Source organism: Nyctibius grandis, chromosome 13 (assembly GCF_013368605.1).
Source record: "Nyctibius grandis isolate bNycGra1 chromosome 13, bNycGra1.pri, whole genome shotgun sequence".
Lineage (NCBI taxonomy): Eukaryota > Metazoa > Chordata > Aves > Nyctibiiformes > Nyctibiidae > Nyctibius > Nyctibius grandis.
In genome coordinates this window covers 7,753,127-7,768,108 of record NC_090670.1, presented here as the reverse complement: position 1 = coordinate 7,768,108, position 14,982 = coordinate 7,753,127, and the positions used below count along the sequence as shown (strand labels likewise).

At 49.0% G+C, this 14,982-nt stretch overlaps 1 protein-coding gene across 4 annotated transcripts in view; it reads left to right on the top strand.

The window, feature by feature from the left end:
* FHL1 (four and a half LIM domains 1) overlaps nucleotides 1-13,532 on the top strand; it is a 32,423-nt gene extending 18,891 nt beyond the window's left edge. Inside the window, exons 1-6 of one of the 4 annotated variants that reach the window (XM_068411705.1) lie at nucleotides 1,709-1,747; nucleotides 9,650-9,831; nucleotides 10,533-10,710; nucleotides 10,795-10,964; nucleotides 11,548-11,734; nucleotides 12,534-13,532. In XM_068411705.1, coding sequence (XP_068267806.1) covers nucleotides 9,676-9,831; nucleotides 10,533-10,710; nucleotides 10,795-10,964; nucleotides 11,548-11,734; nucleotides 12,534-12,691 — 849 coding nt within the window. In that variant the 5' untranslated portion in view covers nucleotides 1,709-1,747; nucleotides 9,650-9,675 and the 3' untranslated portion in view covers nucleotides 12,692-13,532. Of the gene's footprint in view, nucleotides 1-1,708; nucleotides 1,748-1,859; nucleotides 1,956-9,649; nucleotides 9,832-10,532; nucleotides 10,711-10,794; nucleotides 10,965-11,547; nucleotides 11,735-12,533 lie in introns of those variants that run through there. The other 3 variants (XM_068411703.1, XM_068411702.1, XM_068411704.1) reach the window with 3 other exon arrangements.
* Nucleotides 13,533-14,982: the final 1,450 nt, after the last annotated feature.

Sequence of the window (14,982 nt, the reverse complement as noted above, 5' to 3'; positions counted from 1 at the left end):
TGCTGAATTGCAGCCGCCTCTGGGGTGGGACGTGGCAGCTGCTGACATTGCACAGCGATGCTATTCCGCCTTTTAGGACAGGGAGCAAAGGTTACCATTTCTAATTGAAATACGAGGGTATTCTGCGGGGGAAGTAGGAAATGACTGCTGGGCGGGAGGGTGCCAGCGCTTTGTGTAGGGAACTAGAAAGGAATGAGAACGGTTAAAGGTGCAAACTCCATGTGCATTGCCAAAAATGAACTCATGTCTGTAAATATTACACTGCGCGCAGCAAGATTAGCACAGGAAAATACCAGTTGTTAGGGTTCCTGTTACCATCTGAATTATGCAAACAATTTGCTTGAGTTTATAGATGAGCTGGGGGAGAACAACGTTAGGTTTTTCCTAGCCAAAGTGTTTCAGTGCGCTCGTAGTTTAGCACATTTTCCAGCCCCAATATGCTACACAAGTGGATCCACGCTGTGCTCTTTTGGGATGGCATGCTGTCAACTGTGGCCTTTTCCAGGCCATGTTGGAAACTTGGAGATGTCGGGATGCTGGTGAGATGCTGAACTTGCACGTGTGCTATCTGGGGGCTCTGAGATGGGTGCGAAGGCCCAGGGAGTCACCGCGCCTAGTGCTGTGGCTGGAGGCTGTGTGAGCCCTGTCTGCTTGTGTGTGGTCGAGGAGCTCTCAGGACCTCCGCAAGTGGGAAGCGGAGATGTTCCCGGTTCCTGGCTGTAGCAGGGCCACTCAGGATGAAGATGCTGATTGCTGTTCAGAGGCCAGACACCACTGTGATGGGCTCTGTGAAAGGAATGATAAACATTGGCTCTTGCTGATGGCTGTCAGGGAGGTTAACTGACTTTCCCACGGCCATGCAGTGAGTCAGTGTCAAGGCAGGATTAGCAGCTGGGCGTCCCTGGCCCCGAGCATGCTCCGCCGCCAATTGCACAACCCAGAGCAAGCACGTGGCTGTGGAGCTGTTGCAGCCCGTGCGTCCCTGCAGGAGTGAGCCCTGAACCACAGCTCCCTCCACTCCCTGTCATGGCTTGGGTGGAAACGGGTTGGTTGGAGCTGCGGAGCTGGGGTCTTTCAAGGAGCTTTGTGGACACCTGAGTAAAGAGGACAGAGAGATGAGCTGATGTTCTCTGTAAACCACATGCTGGGGAATGGACCCAGCCATGGTGTTAGACGCTAGAGAAGCCCCATAATCATGAAACCTGGCTCTCTAAGTGCTGCTGTTCAGGGACTTGCTCACTTTGGACGGTGCTCACCTTTAGCTTCCTTAGGGTAAAAGCTGGAGGAGGACCAGGTACGGCAGTTTTACTGGCAGTAAAACTTCAGTGTGACCCTCATGTTGAAGGCAAGTCTAACCTACCCCATGAAGGCATCTTCTATTACTTCTCAGTTGGGTGCTCAGAGGTATAACCCATGGCATTTATGGGCCCTACAGCCGTGGGACAGCCCCTCGCTGGTTCCTAGGACCTCAGCCCCTCTGACCCCCATGGGGCAGTGATCCGCCTCTTCCCTTCAGCAACAGCAGCGCAGAATTAACGTCGGGTCTGTAATGTAGCTCAGGACTGTTGAGACAGAATCTAGCTCTAAAGCCAAGGCCAAATAGTACTAGCATGGGGTCAAGTTCCTGAGGCGCACACTGCCTTTGGGACTAATTTGGGTGCTGAGTAGCCGGGCAGGTATTTACATGTTGCATACAGGACCTAGAGGTCTCTGGATCCTATTCTTCTCCCTTGGATCACCTAAAATGGTAAGAATTTTCCAGGGGGATTAAGGTTGTGATCTCTGGGGAGGGGAGTGGACATCTGGTAGGAGTCCTGTCCATATTAATAGCCTCCGTTTAAATGTATGTTATCAAACGAGGCAGCTCCTTATCAGCCAAGAGACTGTGAACTCTGTTGCCCAAGGGGCTGCTGGTGACTTTGGGCTGCTAATCATGGCTTTCCACAGGCACACAGGTAAAGTGGACGTGCTGCTGGGTGTTGTGGGAGAAGCCCTGTGTGTGCAATGCCTGGTAAATGGGGAGGAAGGTTTTGCTAAGAGGCTTCTGCACCAGCAAAATAACACTCTTGAAGGCGATCTTAAGCCTCAGCAATCTGCAGCTAGAGCTAATGATAACCAGCGTGAGGGACTGGTGCTGGGAGCACAGTGGTGGTGGTGGCCTCATCTATTCTGTAAAATGCATTGGATGGTAAGTGCTTTTGCACCCGTTGCTGTGGGAAGGCTGGGGCTGAGCTGTTATTTGAGGAAGACTAAGTGAAAATGGGGGATGACGCTCCTCCTCGCAGCAAGCTTGCATCGGCAGTTATTGGTGTGAGGAGGGGAAACCCATAGCAGAGGGGAGCGTGTGGAAGCCCAGTGTGTAAACCCAGATGGTTTGCTCTGCTCTGGTGGGAGGTTTGGGCTTACTTCCTCTTCTCTGTGTTTGTCTTGTAGATCAAAAGGGCTGACCCTTGCCAGTGATAAGAAAATGTTAGGTTAACTTTTCTTTCCCATTAACACTGACAGGAATCTTGAGAGAGTGTTTTGCACGTCCTCCGTGGCATGCAGATTTATTGTGCCTTCCCATCCATGACTAATCTCCTCTCATCCTCTGATTACAGACCCATCGAAAGCTCTTTGGGTTTTTTAAAAGCTTATCTGATTCTTAGAAGCTAACCATGTTTGTGTGTGTCCAGCATGTATTTACAGCCCTAAATCATGATGCACAGTGGCATCTCTTGATGAGACATAGCTCATAGGGGTGGACATGCCTGGGGAGAGCGTGTCAATTTGGGGCACAGCTCCCGTGGGCATCAAACTGAGCTGCTGCACACAAGGAGCTGGGGACAGTGGTGCTCATGAGACTCTGTCAGGAACACAGAGCCTCTTCAGAAGAAGAAGACAAGGCACGAGCATGAGGCTCCTTGCGTGGCATGTGACTACTCGGGATTTGCTTGTGAGACGCAGATATACAATCATGTAAGGTCCCTTTCTGAGTAAAATCTGATTTCTGTGGCATCATTTTTAAACATCTCAAAGGTGTTTAAAGAGAGCAATCCATTCAATTAAAATGTAAGAGAATATTTATTTTTAACTTCAGTCCACGAGACCAACGGATGCTGTAGAGTCCTTTCATTATACTTCCAGCTGTACCTTTCTTTTCTTTCTCCTCTTCCTCAGGGGGGTGTTCTCTGGGGCAAGGACCCACGGATTTGATATAAAATGCTGAAGTGTCTTCTGAGCAGATGCTGCGGTTGGAATGTTGCCACCACCAAGTTACAGCGCCGCGTCCTCTCCTGCAGCCTGCGGGGAGCCCCGCTCTCCGGGGCAGCCGCAGTGGGGTACCGTAGTGCCTGCCCCGGGGGTGAATTCCCTGCAGCAGGAGAAAGCCTCGCTTTTGGGGCCACCCAGGTGTGAGACGGGCATCCAGCTACTGAGGTGGGGGCAGATCCATACATAGCTGGGAGCATAATTGAGGCGTCTCAAAGGTCGAAGCTTAAGGCAGCTGCAGAGTGAGTTAGCTGCTGAACAGGACTCTCTCGCTTTAGCTGGCTTGATTAGTTTTGGAAGGTTTGGACTTCACTGCTTAAACTCTGCCTAAGAGCTCAGCCTGACGCTAGGCAGTGGTGCTGTGCACGCTGGGAGCCTTGTTAGCCTGAGCTGAGCTCTGTATTAAGTGCAGAGGCCAGCCCTGGGGGGAGTGATCGCGGGGCTGGGGCAGCATGTTTTAATAGCACGTCCCTACTTCCCTGGGGAACTGTGAAGATTTAATATGATTGGGATGTGCTCAGACGTGGTGGCAATAGGGCCGCAGGGATTGTTTTTGGCAACTGCCTGAGGAACTTGGAGCCGTTCTCATTCTAAATAAAGAAGCTTCCATTTTATCAACAGGCTAATTTTTGAATTATAGAGTAGGAGACTCGCACGTGCCCCAGCCTGGCACTGGGAGAGCACAGCTCTCCACTCGTTAGTGCTAGCCCTCCCAGCAAAAAGGACTCGCAAGTGATTTCTTTCTCTCCTTGCTGTCCAGGGCAGCGTGCCAGTGACCTTGAGGTGCAGTCCTGAGTGTTGCTTTGCATTTTGGATTAACGGGACCCTTCTTTTAAGGGTATTCCCTGGTATTTATAGCAAACCACGCGACATTGCATAGAGGAATGCTGAGAATAGTAAGTAAGGTGACAGAGGAGGGGATGCCAGGTCCTGAGCTGAAATAGGCAGGTGTAGCCAATGCCTGGTGGTACGGGGGCTGTGTGTGCTCAGTCTGCTGAGAAAAATAAAACTGAGGGAGAGTCAGAAAAACAATTGCTCTTTTCCTTCCATATTGCTGTGCGTAGGGCAGGGGGTTAACACCTTCAGCCTCATCTTGTTTCCTAAGTGGCAGCATAGTCCATAAGGTTTAAGTACAATTTCTCTGGTTGTTTTTAGAGACCACACTTCAAGTTCTTCCTTGGCGGTTTATCACATTTAACCATATTCCCCAGAGACATTAACACACATCCTGTGCTAAGTGCTTTGCATATCAGCTAGCTTCAGCTCCCTTTGCCGAGTGCTTCAGTTTCATTTGTTGTGCAAACCACTGCGATGCTGCGTTTGGACTGAACTGGGAGGAACCAGTCCAGGGGTGATGGGAGACAGGAACCCATGGGAGAGGCATGAGGTTGTGTTAATGCAATAGCTTTTGTGGGGTGGCACTTCTTAGGTCTGTACCCTTCCCATCCCAAAGCTTGCCATGCTGCAGGGTGCAGATGTAGCCCTGACCCTGACTGCTAGCTGGGACAGCCCAGTGCCTGCTCCACAGCATGGTGTCAGCATGACTTGAGGTGCGTAGAAGCTGGTGGAGCCCAAACACTTGAGATCTTTATTTGAAAGATGGAAGGCACAGTCGGCTGAGGGCTGAGGCGCTGCTTTTGAAAAGCAGCAGATGCTCCCTGGGGACAAGTGGCTAACTGGCACCTCTGTGGTCAGGTGAATGTTAGGGTTGAATTCCTGTGGGTCTTCATGCCAAATACCCTGATACTTGAGAAGGCCACTGGTCTGGCCAGCTGCCCTCGAGCTGTAGCCAAATCCATCAGGGAGCTACATTTAGACAGCACCCTGCCAGGGCTGGTGGGAGAGGGACACCTTGCTTAAAGGGCGGGGGCTAGTTTCTGGAAGTATTGCTGGATTTTTCTTGAGCTCTTATTTTTTTGAGGGTTTTCTAGGCTATTTAAGGATGGGCATGTACTGCACTTACGCTTCTCCCCAGCAGCCCGTGCTCTCTTTTCTCACCTGCTTCTCTCCAGCAGAACATCCTCTGTGCATGGATGTCAGCCTGGGTTGAATAGTTCCAGTCTGTCCATACTTTTCCTCTGTTTTCTAAATCCCCTTCTGTGGCCCCAGAGTCAAGCTGAAATGGGGTTCGGATCAGTGCATGTCCTCGGGGTACATAATTCTCCTGGGGTTACGCAGGAGACACTTGACCAGGCTGTCAGCTCAGGGACACTGTAGTCTGGTGTAAAGGTACAGCCAAAGAAACTGTGTTTGAATAACTTCCAAGCTAATGCACCTGCGCGTACCGCTGTTGCTTTAAGCACGCCACTGAACTGAAGCACAAATGTACAGCACTTAGTGGTTTTAGTGGTTTGTTTGATGAGGGCTTACCCTAAGCACCGAGTTTTGCAGTAGTGCAGTTGTATCACTGGTGTGAATCCCCACTGTGTGCTCAATGGCTGCTGTACAGCTTGCAGGGGAGGCCATGCAGCATGTGCTAGAATAAAATCCCCAGGGAAGAAAAGCAAGAAGGAGTCATGTTTTTTCCATACACCCAGTGTGTCCTTAGCTTCAGGACTTGCCTGTTTTCCAGACAGCATAGACAAGCCAGGGTTAATACACCTGGAAGGTCTGGAAAGCTAAGCTGTGGGGACATGGTGCAGCTGGAGGGTGAACAGATTATTCAGGAGATAAACATCTCCAAAAGCATGATCTGCTGCCAATCAAGCTTTAGAAGATTCATGTATTTTTTTTTACAGAGCCCAACAAATACCTGTTCTGTCTGCTTCCTGTGAGAAGGGACAAGACCGGTTAGGGGAGCAGCACTAGGATACTAAATGTTTCTTCCCCAGGGCAGCAGAGCTCTGAAGTCTCCATGGGCATCTGCTCCACTCTAGGGAAAATGATCCGGTGGTCCCAGCACAGCTGGTACCGGCACAGGGCCCTGCTCTGCCACAAACTGGTGGCTTTTGGTGTTCTCGTGAACCAGCCCGTGGGAGGGCTGTAGGAGATGGTCTGGCTGATGTGGACTCTTGGCATGGCACTGGTGAGAAGAGATCAGGAGCAGCCAGCACATTTTGTTGGGACAACATGGTCAGAGTCTGCATCCTCGTTGCAGGCAAGGGGATAGAGGTGCCTTTCCCAGGTCTAGATCAGGGTAGGGATGACACAGCTGAGGGCAGAAAGCTCCTGTAAGAGCTGGAAGAAAATTCCTGCCCCAGCCTATGTATGAGAAGGGCTTTTTGGTCCATGAGATGGCACGAGGCAAGCAGAAGCTGGCCTGTCTGCCTGCACAGCCCAGCTCCGGGGGCTGTCGGGCACAGTGTTAATTTGTTTGTGGCGCTCCAAAGCTGCTGTGATAAATGTGTGTCTCCCGATGGCGCAGGATGCGTTACACGGGAACACGGGATTATGTTACTCCCTGAGCCATATGTTCACGATTACGTGTTCTGGTTGAAAGCAACCCTAAACCCGAGATCAGGAACGTTTCAATACCATTTGCCCTGGACTCTGTGCAACTGCAATTCTTCTAAATAAAACCCACTTGCTTGATAAAGCTCTGCAGAGCTGGCCGTGGCTCACATAGTTTCCACGTTTCCCAGCTGTTTGTTTCATTTACTTGAACCGGTACAAACACAACCCTTGGCGTAGTTGTCAGCAGGACACGGCCGTCTCCTGACCTTGGCAAGGCAGCGTTTCCAGAGCTCGGTCCCCACAGAGTGCAGTGCCTGCCAGCTCGGCCTCCAGCCTGCTTCTGTAGGCTTTAGGGGAAGGGTGGGAACCCAGTCCCACCTCTGCTGCAGCCTCTCTGTGCGCCGCTCCTCGCCAGCACTATCGGTCTTGCTTTATGGAAGAGAAATGCTCCAACTTGTTCTGGCCTGACATTGTCGAAAGGGTGACAAAGGGGAGACAGTGAGATGACTCTTGGATTTTAAAATCTACAAAGTAACAGTATGAGTCCAGTCTCCTGCCCCAGCATCTGCCACTGCCCATCCAGCTCCTTCCTGAGCCCAGAGATGAGGCAGGAGAGCTCTGAAGTAGCAGCGTTCATTTGCAGGCAGGCACCTCTCTGGGCTTTGCACATGGCTGCGTCAGGGCTGCTCATGGTGAGCTGCCAATAGCATGTTACTCTGAAAGAAGGAGAAAAAAAAGAAAAGGGGGGTTGGCAAAGGAGATGGCGAAGGCAGCAGCCACCCCTCACTTCTTGCTGCGTTGTCGGGGCAGTGTCAGGAGCTGTGGGGTTTGATGTGTGTTTGTCTGGCGAGGTGTGCTTGCACGGGTGCCTGGCTCCTCTCCGCGGCGGCACAACGATCCCCCAGCCCCGGGGGGCTCCTGTGACAGCGTGGGGACTTCTCATGCAGGCAGGTGGGGCACACGGCTGATGGTAAATCTAGAATTACTGGGGTGGGCAAGTGACCAAGACAAAAAGCATGTAAACAGGTCCTCATGCTGTAACAACACGGCAGTCCTGCCTGCGCAGCAGCTGAGCCCAACAGGGTCCTGCTGACCCTCCCTTGCTGTGAGGGCACAGCTGGGAATGATGTACCCTCTCTACACCCCAAAAAACCCAAGGCCTCTTTGAGTTTATAAAGGTGCTGTGCTGGGGCTTGGAGCAGCACAGCTGAAAGGAGCAGCCATCATGCTGCTGAGCTCCATCAGGAGCAGGGAGCAAAGCAGCCCCTAAAGCCCAGGGCCTGGGAGCTTGGTGGGGTGGCCCGAGGTGAGGCTACACTGTGGAGGTGCTAACGGCCTCCCCCGCCTCGCAGCAGGAAGCAGCAGCCATTTATATTGCCTGACCGCATCCTTCTCCCCTTCCTGCTCGGTGCTGGCGCTGCGGCTCTATCAGGAAAAGAATAATTACATTCCCTCTTGGCAGCCCCTGTTGCCAGACCTCTACTGCATCTCCCGTCCGGTTGCTGATGGTGCAGAAAGTTCAAGGCTGCGTCCCAGGTCGTTGGTCACACAGGGGAAACAGGGCTCTGCAGCGCTGGGGGCTGCGGAGACATGAGGGGCAGGGGCAGAGATGGAGCTGTGTCTCTGGGACTGCTCGGGCTCGTGTAACCCTGCCAGAGCTTTTGCAGCCCTCGCGGGAGCGTTGCTGGCTTCCTCTGGGGAAGGGCGTAGGGAAATGGAGGGAGCCGTTCGCAGAGGTGGTCTGGGAGGCTGGGAGCGGGTGTCTGGGGAGAAGGCGTGAGCGTGCACCTCCGGACATGGTGGAAAATCCTCTGGTCAAGAGCAGCCCCCACACCCTGGTTCCCTGGCCATGGGGGAACATCACGCCTTGGCAGAGCCCTGCTGGCATGAACTGAAGAAGTTTCTTTACATGTAGGGAGATATTTTCTTGGGTTTTTTTCCTCGTGACTTTATATGTGAAGGCCCGGTGAAAAGAGGCAGCTGGAAGCTGCACAACTATCCAGCACAAAAGGCCTCGGAGGGCGGCAGCTGGCTGCAGGCTTAGGCTGGAAACGTGGAAACTGTTCTGCTCTGCTCATGGTTGGCGGCGATTTCTGTGCACAAATTATGCGGTGCCTTGGCCAGGACCTCGCCTGGGCCTGGCCATAATGAACTAAGTGGCTCTCAGTGAGTGATTAGGTATCGTTATCCTTGCTTGATGTGAAATATGTAAATAAAACAGTCTAGTAGCCTTCCTCTTCAGAAGGTGATGGGGGAAGGCTGAGTGTGGGACTCTGCTCTCCTCACCAGCACCTGCACTTGCAGCAGGTTGGACCCAGGAGGTAGAGCTGTGTTTTTGTGCTTGGCTGGAGCCCGTCCTGCCTCTCTGTAGGCAGAAATCGAGCATTCCTATCTTGGATGGCTGCTAAGGGAACCGAAAATGTTTGTGTTACCAATGCATTGCTTATGCGAGCCGCAGCAGCAAGCACAGGGCTTCCAGGCCCTTGCCCTTGCCGAGCTCCAGAGCACACCCAGGAGGCGGCCCACGTGGCCTTATTCCACAGCCTGCATTTTTCTGCAACTTCCTGGTATTTCTTTCTCTGTGTCCTAAACAGCAATTCGTGACCTGGGAGGGGACATCCAAGCTGCCTCTTTTAGCAGGTGTATGAGTTGTGTGACTGCTGCAACCAAATCCAGGTTGTCTACTGCACCCAGCCTCCCTGAGCGTGATGGTTTGTTAGCCTAAGCTAGACCCTAAAGGCAAAGCTGGGGGCACCTGGAAGATGCCAGCGCGGTTGGTAGAGAGCTGTTGTGTTTTATAAACCACTGAACTGCCTGATAGAAAAATTGCCCTAACAGTGCTGGCACCAAAGCTGCTTTCTCTGCCAACAAGACCTCAAGGAGCATGACACCACTGCATGCTCATTGCTGAGCCATCTTCCTGATACTTCTTATTTGCATAGACCCAAGAAGCTGGAGCACTTACCAGGGCTTCAGTGCTGTAACTTCACCCTCTTCTCTCTTACAGGGCCTGGCAGTTACACTGTGGGCACCATGTCGGAGCGCTTTGACTGCCACTACTGCCGTGACCCTCTGCAAGGGAAGAAGTACGTGAAGAAAGAGGGCCGCCACTGCTGTGTCAAGTGCTTCGAGAAGTTCTGTGCCAACACCTGCATTGAGTGCAAGAAACCCATTGGAGCTGACTCCAAGGTGAGTGCTGAGCAGTTAAATGGGTGATGAGAAGATGACAAGCAGATGCTGATAACCCTCCCATGTGTTGTTCCTGGTTCTGGTCTGTTTGCGAGCTTCTGTGTGAAAACAACTGCTCCTGTGAGTCCTCTGGCTGATGGGCCATGTGCTCCTTGGGCAATGAGCCAGAGGCTCTGGGGCGCTGCAGTGGGGATGCTCAGGATGGGCTGCTTTTGCACAGGAGGTAATTTCAGCATCTAGATTAAGCCACGTGAACTGCTGCATTGTCCTGCAGAGTGCTGCAGGTAATCCAGCCTGTACAGGACTTGCACAAAACTCTGGGTAAAGCTCTCGGGAAGCTAGGGTCTGATTTTTGCCAGTTTGTCAAATGTTTATGGCAATAATAATGTACACCTGAACTAGAGGGAACTTGACAATCAGAGAAGCCCACACTCAGAGAACTTCAAATCTCAAAGCTGTTGGTTTGAAGCATCTTCTGCTACCCTGGAAGTCCCAAGTGAATGTGATTGTCAGTGAGTTTGGTTAAATATCGTTCCCTTAACTGCTTGCAGATGAGCTGCACCTTCAACCACTCTGCAGACATGCTCAGAAACTAGTGAAGCTATCCTCTACTGCCAAGGCTGTTGAGACAGTAGCTTGGTTTTAGGGCTGCTCAGCATGAGAGAAGGGCTTATTGCTCACTCCGTTTCTGTTCATTCCAGGAGTTGCATTTCAAGAACCGTTACTGGCATGACAACTGCTTCCGCTGCTTCAAGTGCTACACATCCTTGGTCAATGAGCCCTTCATGCTCAGGGAGAACAACAAGGTTTGGTGTAGCAACTGCACTGCCACTGAGGATGCACCCAGGTGTAAGGGCTGCTTCAAGCCTATTATTGCAGGTACTGGTGCCAGGGATAGGTGTACAACTGCCAAGTTTGTCATAAGCCTGAAATCCCACCTAACAAGTTATTTGTCTGTTGTAGGAGACCAAAATGTTGAGTACAAGAAGATGGTCTGGCATAAGGACTGTTTCACTTGCAGCCAGTGCAAGCAAGTGATTGGAGCTGGGAGCTTCTTCCCCAAGGGTGATGACTTCTACTGCGTCTCCTGCCATGAGCATAAGTTTGCCAAGACCTGTGCCAAATGCAAGAATGTAAGTCCTTCTGCTTTGCAAAGGCAGCTGCCAGAACTAGGCCTCACTTGTCTTTTGGAAGCTGGGAGAGTAAACCAGTAGACAGATCATGCTGAAGCTGTACCAATGCTTATGTTCTTTCCTTGAGAGAGTGGTGCAAGCAGCTGGTGGTATAATAATGTGAGAGCTAATGGTTCTTGCACATTACAGTATCTGAGCAGGGGCTGTAGGGTTATCTGATGGCAGCTCTGCTGAAACCAAATGGGCACCAGCCTTGTGCTTGCTTTGGGGATGGTTTAAGCTCTCTAGTAGGGATTGTGTATTCAAGCAGTAACACAGTATTTTATAAAATAGCTGTTTTACAACTTTTGCAACTGCTTAGTGCAGAATTGCAGAGTCACTGAAGGTAAAAGAAACTATTATGAAGGCTCCAGGCACAGAGGGTTTCAGGCTAGAGGAACTCAAGTCCACTGCACTATTTAATTTTAATGAAAACTTTGAAGAGCTCTCCATGACAAAGCCTTCCTACCCTATACCCCATGCCTGTATCTCCTCTCTTCCTCCCTACCAATTCTGAAACACATCTCTTCTCTTTGCCTCCTAGCCCATCACTTCTGGAGGCCTTACCTACCAGGAACAGCCTTGGCATTCAGAGTGTTTCATTTGCTCCAACTGCAAGAAGCAACTGGGTGGGAAGCGCTTCACAGCTGTAGAGGATCAGTTTTACTGTGTTGACTGCTACAAGGAGTGTGTTGCCAAGAAGTGTGCTGGCTGTAAGAATCCTATTACAGGTATGTTGGATTAAATGCAGCTTGAGGGCAGTGGGTGCTTAAGGTTAGAACAGCGATCCCCAAAGACATGCAGCTCAGAGGCTGCTAACATCAGAAGCAGTTCTAGTATCCCAAGCCCTATCCCTATAACTATGTGATCTAACTATAAGCCACGTGCTCTTGCTGGATGGAGTCCAAGTTAGTAACTGAGCTCCTCACCCTTTGCACGCCTCCAATTTGCCTCCTTAAAAACTTCCCCAACTAGAACTGTCCCCACCTATATCTTAGCCTGGCAACCTTATGTCTAAAAAAGAGCAATGTTTTATTGGCCCCAAGTGACATTTGCTTCACTTCTGATGTATTTTACATGTCACAGTTACTGGATCATAAAGATCAGCCTTGAAATGTGGGCACTATCCTGCCAGTCCCATGAGACTTGCATTCCATTCTGCATCTTAGAGCATGGATCTGAGCCCATAACAACCAGGTAGGGTGTTTAGCCCAACCTGTCCTTGCTTTACATCTTGGTCTTCCCTTCAGCTTGGCAGTTTCCTGGAGAAAGGATCCAAGAGAAAAAGCTTATTGCAGAAACAAGCTACACAAGCCTTATGCTAAGCTGCTGGTTTCTCCAAGAGCAATAATACTGAGTAGCAAACAATGTGGTTCAGTTGCCATTTTGGCTAGTACTTTAGGCATACAAATATGGGCTGCAAGTCAATAGAAGCACAGGAGGCAGTAAAAATGGGATCTGCTGTTTGGTGGACTAACCCAAGCCAGGGAAAAGCTACTATCGCCGTCCTATAATTGTGTTCTCTCCTAGCAGGATTTGGAAGAGGAACCAGTGTGGTTAACTACGAAGATGAATCCTGGCACGATTATTGTTTCAAATGCACAAAGTGTGCCCGTGGTCTGGCCAACAAGCGCTTTGTTTGCCATAATGGAAAAATTTACTGTGCTGATTGTCCCAAACGACTGTAAGGAGCAGACAGCAACTGCTGTAAAATGGATTTTAGAGCCCTGCTTTCCAAAACAGTCCTGGTAAAGGAGCAGGTTTTTGCATGTTAAGAATTCTAACTTTTTTCCATTTTAGTATAAAACTAAAGTAGCCTCAACATACTGGGTTTGACTTTTGAAGCTCCTGCAGTACAAAAGCATGTAGCTTTGCAAAAATCTAACTTTGCTTCCAAGTAACTCTTAGTGTAAAGGCTTGACAAGCCATTAGATTTAGCATTGGAGATCTACATACTACATAATCTGCGTGTGGCTTAAACTAAAACGAAACTAGTTTTAAACTTGTCTGGTATACATTTAAGCTTGGCACTTAAATGAAGTAGGTTTGACAAGGCATGCACCTCTGAAACAGAGATGCAATGACCGCACCTGGGATCAGAGAGGTCCATTATTATGCTTTTACAAGTACAGGTACGTCACATACATTACACCATTAATAGCAGCTCAATAATATACACCTTAGCTTACCTTCCCACACCAACTGGCAGCACATGTATGGAATGGCTTCATCTTACATATAACAATGTTTTGGCAGTACAATTTAGCTTTAGTTAAGTTTCCATAAACTTGTTTTAGTCTTGATTTCTGCATGGTTTGCCCAAAAGTTTTGCTTTTTTTACATCATTGTTTAAATGAGGCTGTCTACATACAATAATTAATCCATTAACAAGAAGCAAACCTTTCAACTACAACAAAACGCACATGCATTTAGAAGTGCCTTAAAAACTAGCTCAGAGGATGATAGCTCTCCTATCATGACAGTGTATGTTTTATGATTTAATAAAAATGAGACTAGTGCCTGCTTGGAGTCCTACAGTCTGGAAAATTGTTGTTTCATTTTGCCATCTTACACGATTGACACCTCTTATGGCTGAGCTACTGCATTCATGTCTGATACGTTGATACTGGCAAAGTAAAGAGTCAGCTGTTCTGCCATAGCACCCTTAAATATCTGAGGGCCAAAGCAATAATTTCCATAAACTGATTAATTTTTTTAATGCTTAACTGAGACTGGACCATCTGCCACGAACAGCCTGTGTGAAAAAGCCCTTTGGAGAACATATGTACAGCCACTGCCCATACACAGTTCTACTACTACCCTTCAGCAACACGAATGCTGGTTTAAGGTTTTTTTCCACAGCAGTGGTTGATACCATACAGAAATACTTATCAACTGGATGCTGCTCTAGTCATTCCCTATTGTTCACCAGGACCTACCAGAAACAAAGAACCCTCGCAAAAAAAACAAAAGGCAGCATCTTACTGCGTTCTTGACAGTCACTGCTCCACCGTGGCCATGGAGCACTCTTAGATGCACTGTCAGAACATAAAGATGCTGGTGCTACAAGTAAAAAGCAAAGGCTTACAGTGAAAAGCAAATTAAAAGAATTCAAGAGTTATGAACACATCATCAGTGTGTACAAAGACAGCGAGATCTGAAGGTGTTAGTACAAATACCTTCCCAACCACACAAATGCAACCGACAGAGGTGGCGAGTTTGAGGAGTTAGTTAGAGCAAGTACCAGAGTGCATCTCAAGGCAGGTCAGCACGGCAAGGGTTGGAGACTCCTACTAAGGTAACGTTTAGCATTACAGAAATAAAGCATTGTTCAACTGCAAAGTTTATTTAACAGTGCGCACATATTTACATAGAGCTGTAACAGACCATTCAACAAATAATATCAGCACAGAAAAAAATATCGGCATCTTTTTTGTTAGAATGATTGTCTCTGCCAGAATGAAACAGCTATCATACAAAAATACATTTTTCTTTTTACCTAAGGCACTGCTCTAAAGTCTAAAACAGTTCTACCATATCCTGAATAGCAAACAGTGAGAGTAAGAAGGCTGAGGGTTTCCTATTGTAACTGCGATGTCGAGGAAAGTACACATCTAGTTCCAGCAAAACCATTTGCATGTAGCCATGAAAACACAGCTGCCATTTGGATGATTTATTTGAACTGAAGTATCAGCCAATGGTTTATAGCAGGATTTGAGAGAGCTATTTCTTACAGTAATCACTTATCCAGTCTATCTGTTACAGGAGACATAAGAACAAGACTGCATTATTGCTTTTAGTAGCAATTTTCAGAAGATGCTTAGTTAATCTCTTCATGCTGTAAAAAGCAGGCAAGTTTAGGTTAAATAGATTACTTAATGCAGGCTTTAGGGGAAGGGAAATGTATATGCAGCTTGCAGTCACTCTTCTAAAGCTGGAACAGGAACACTTAGAATAATTAACATGAACAAAACATTAC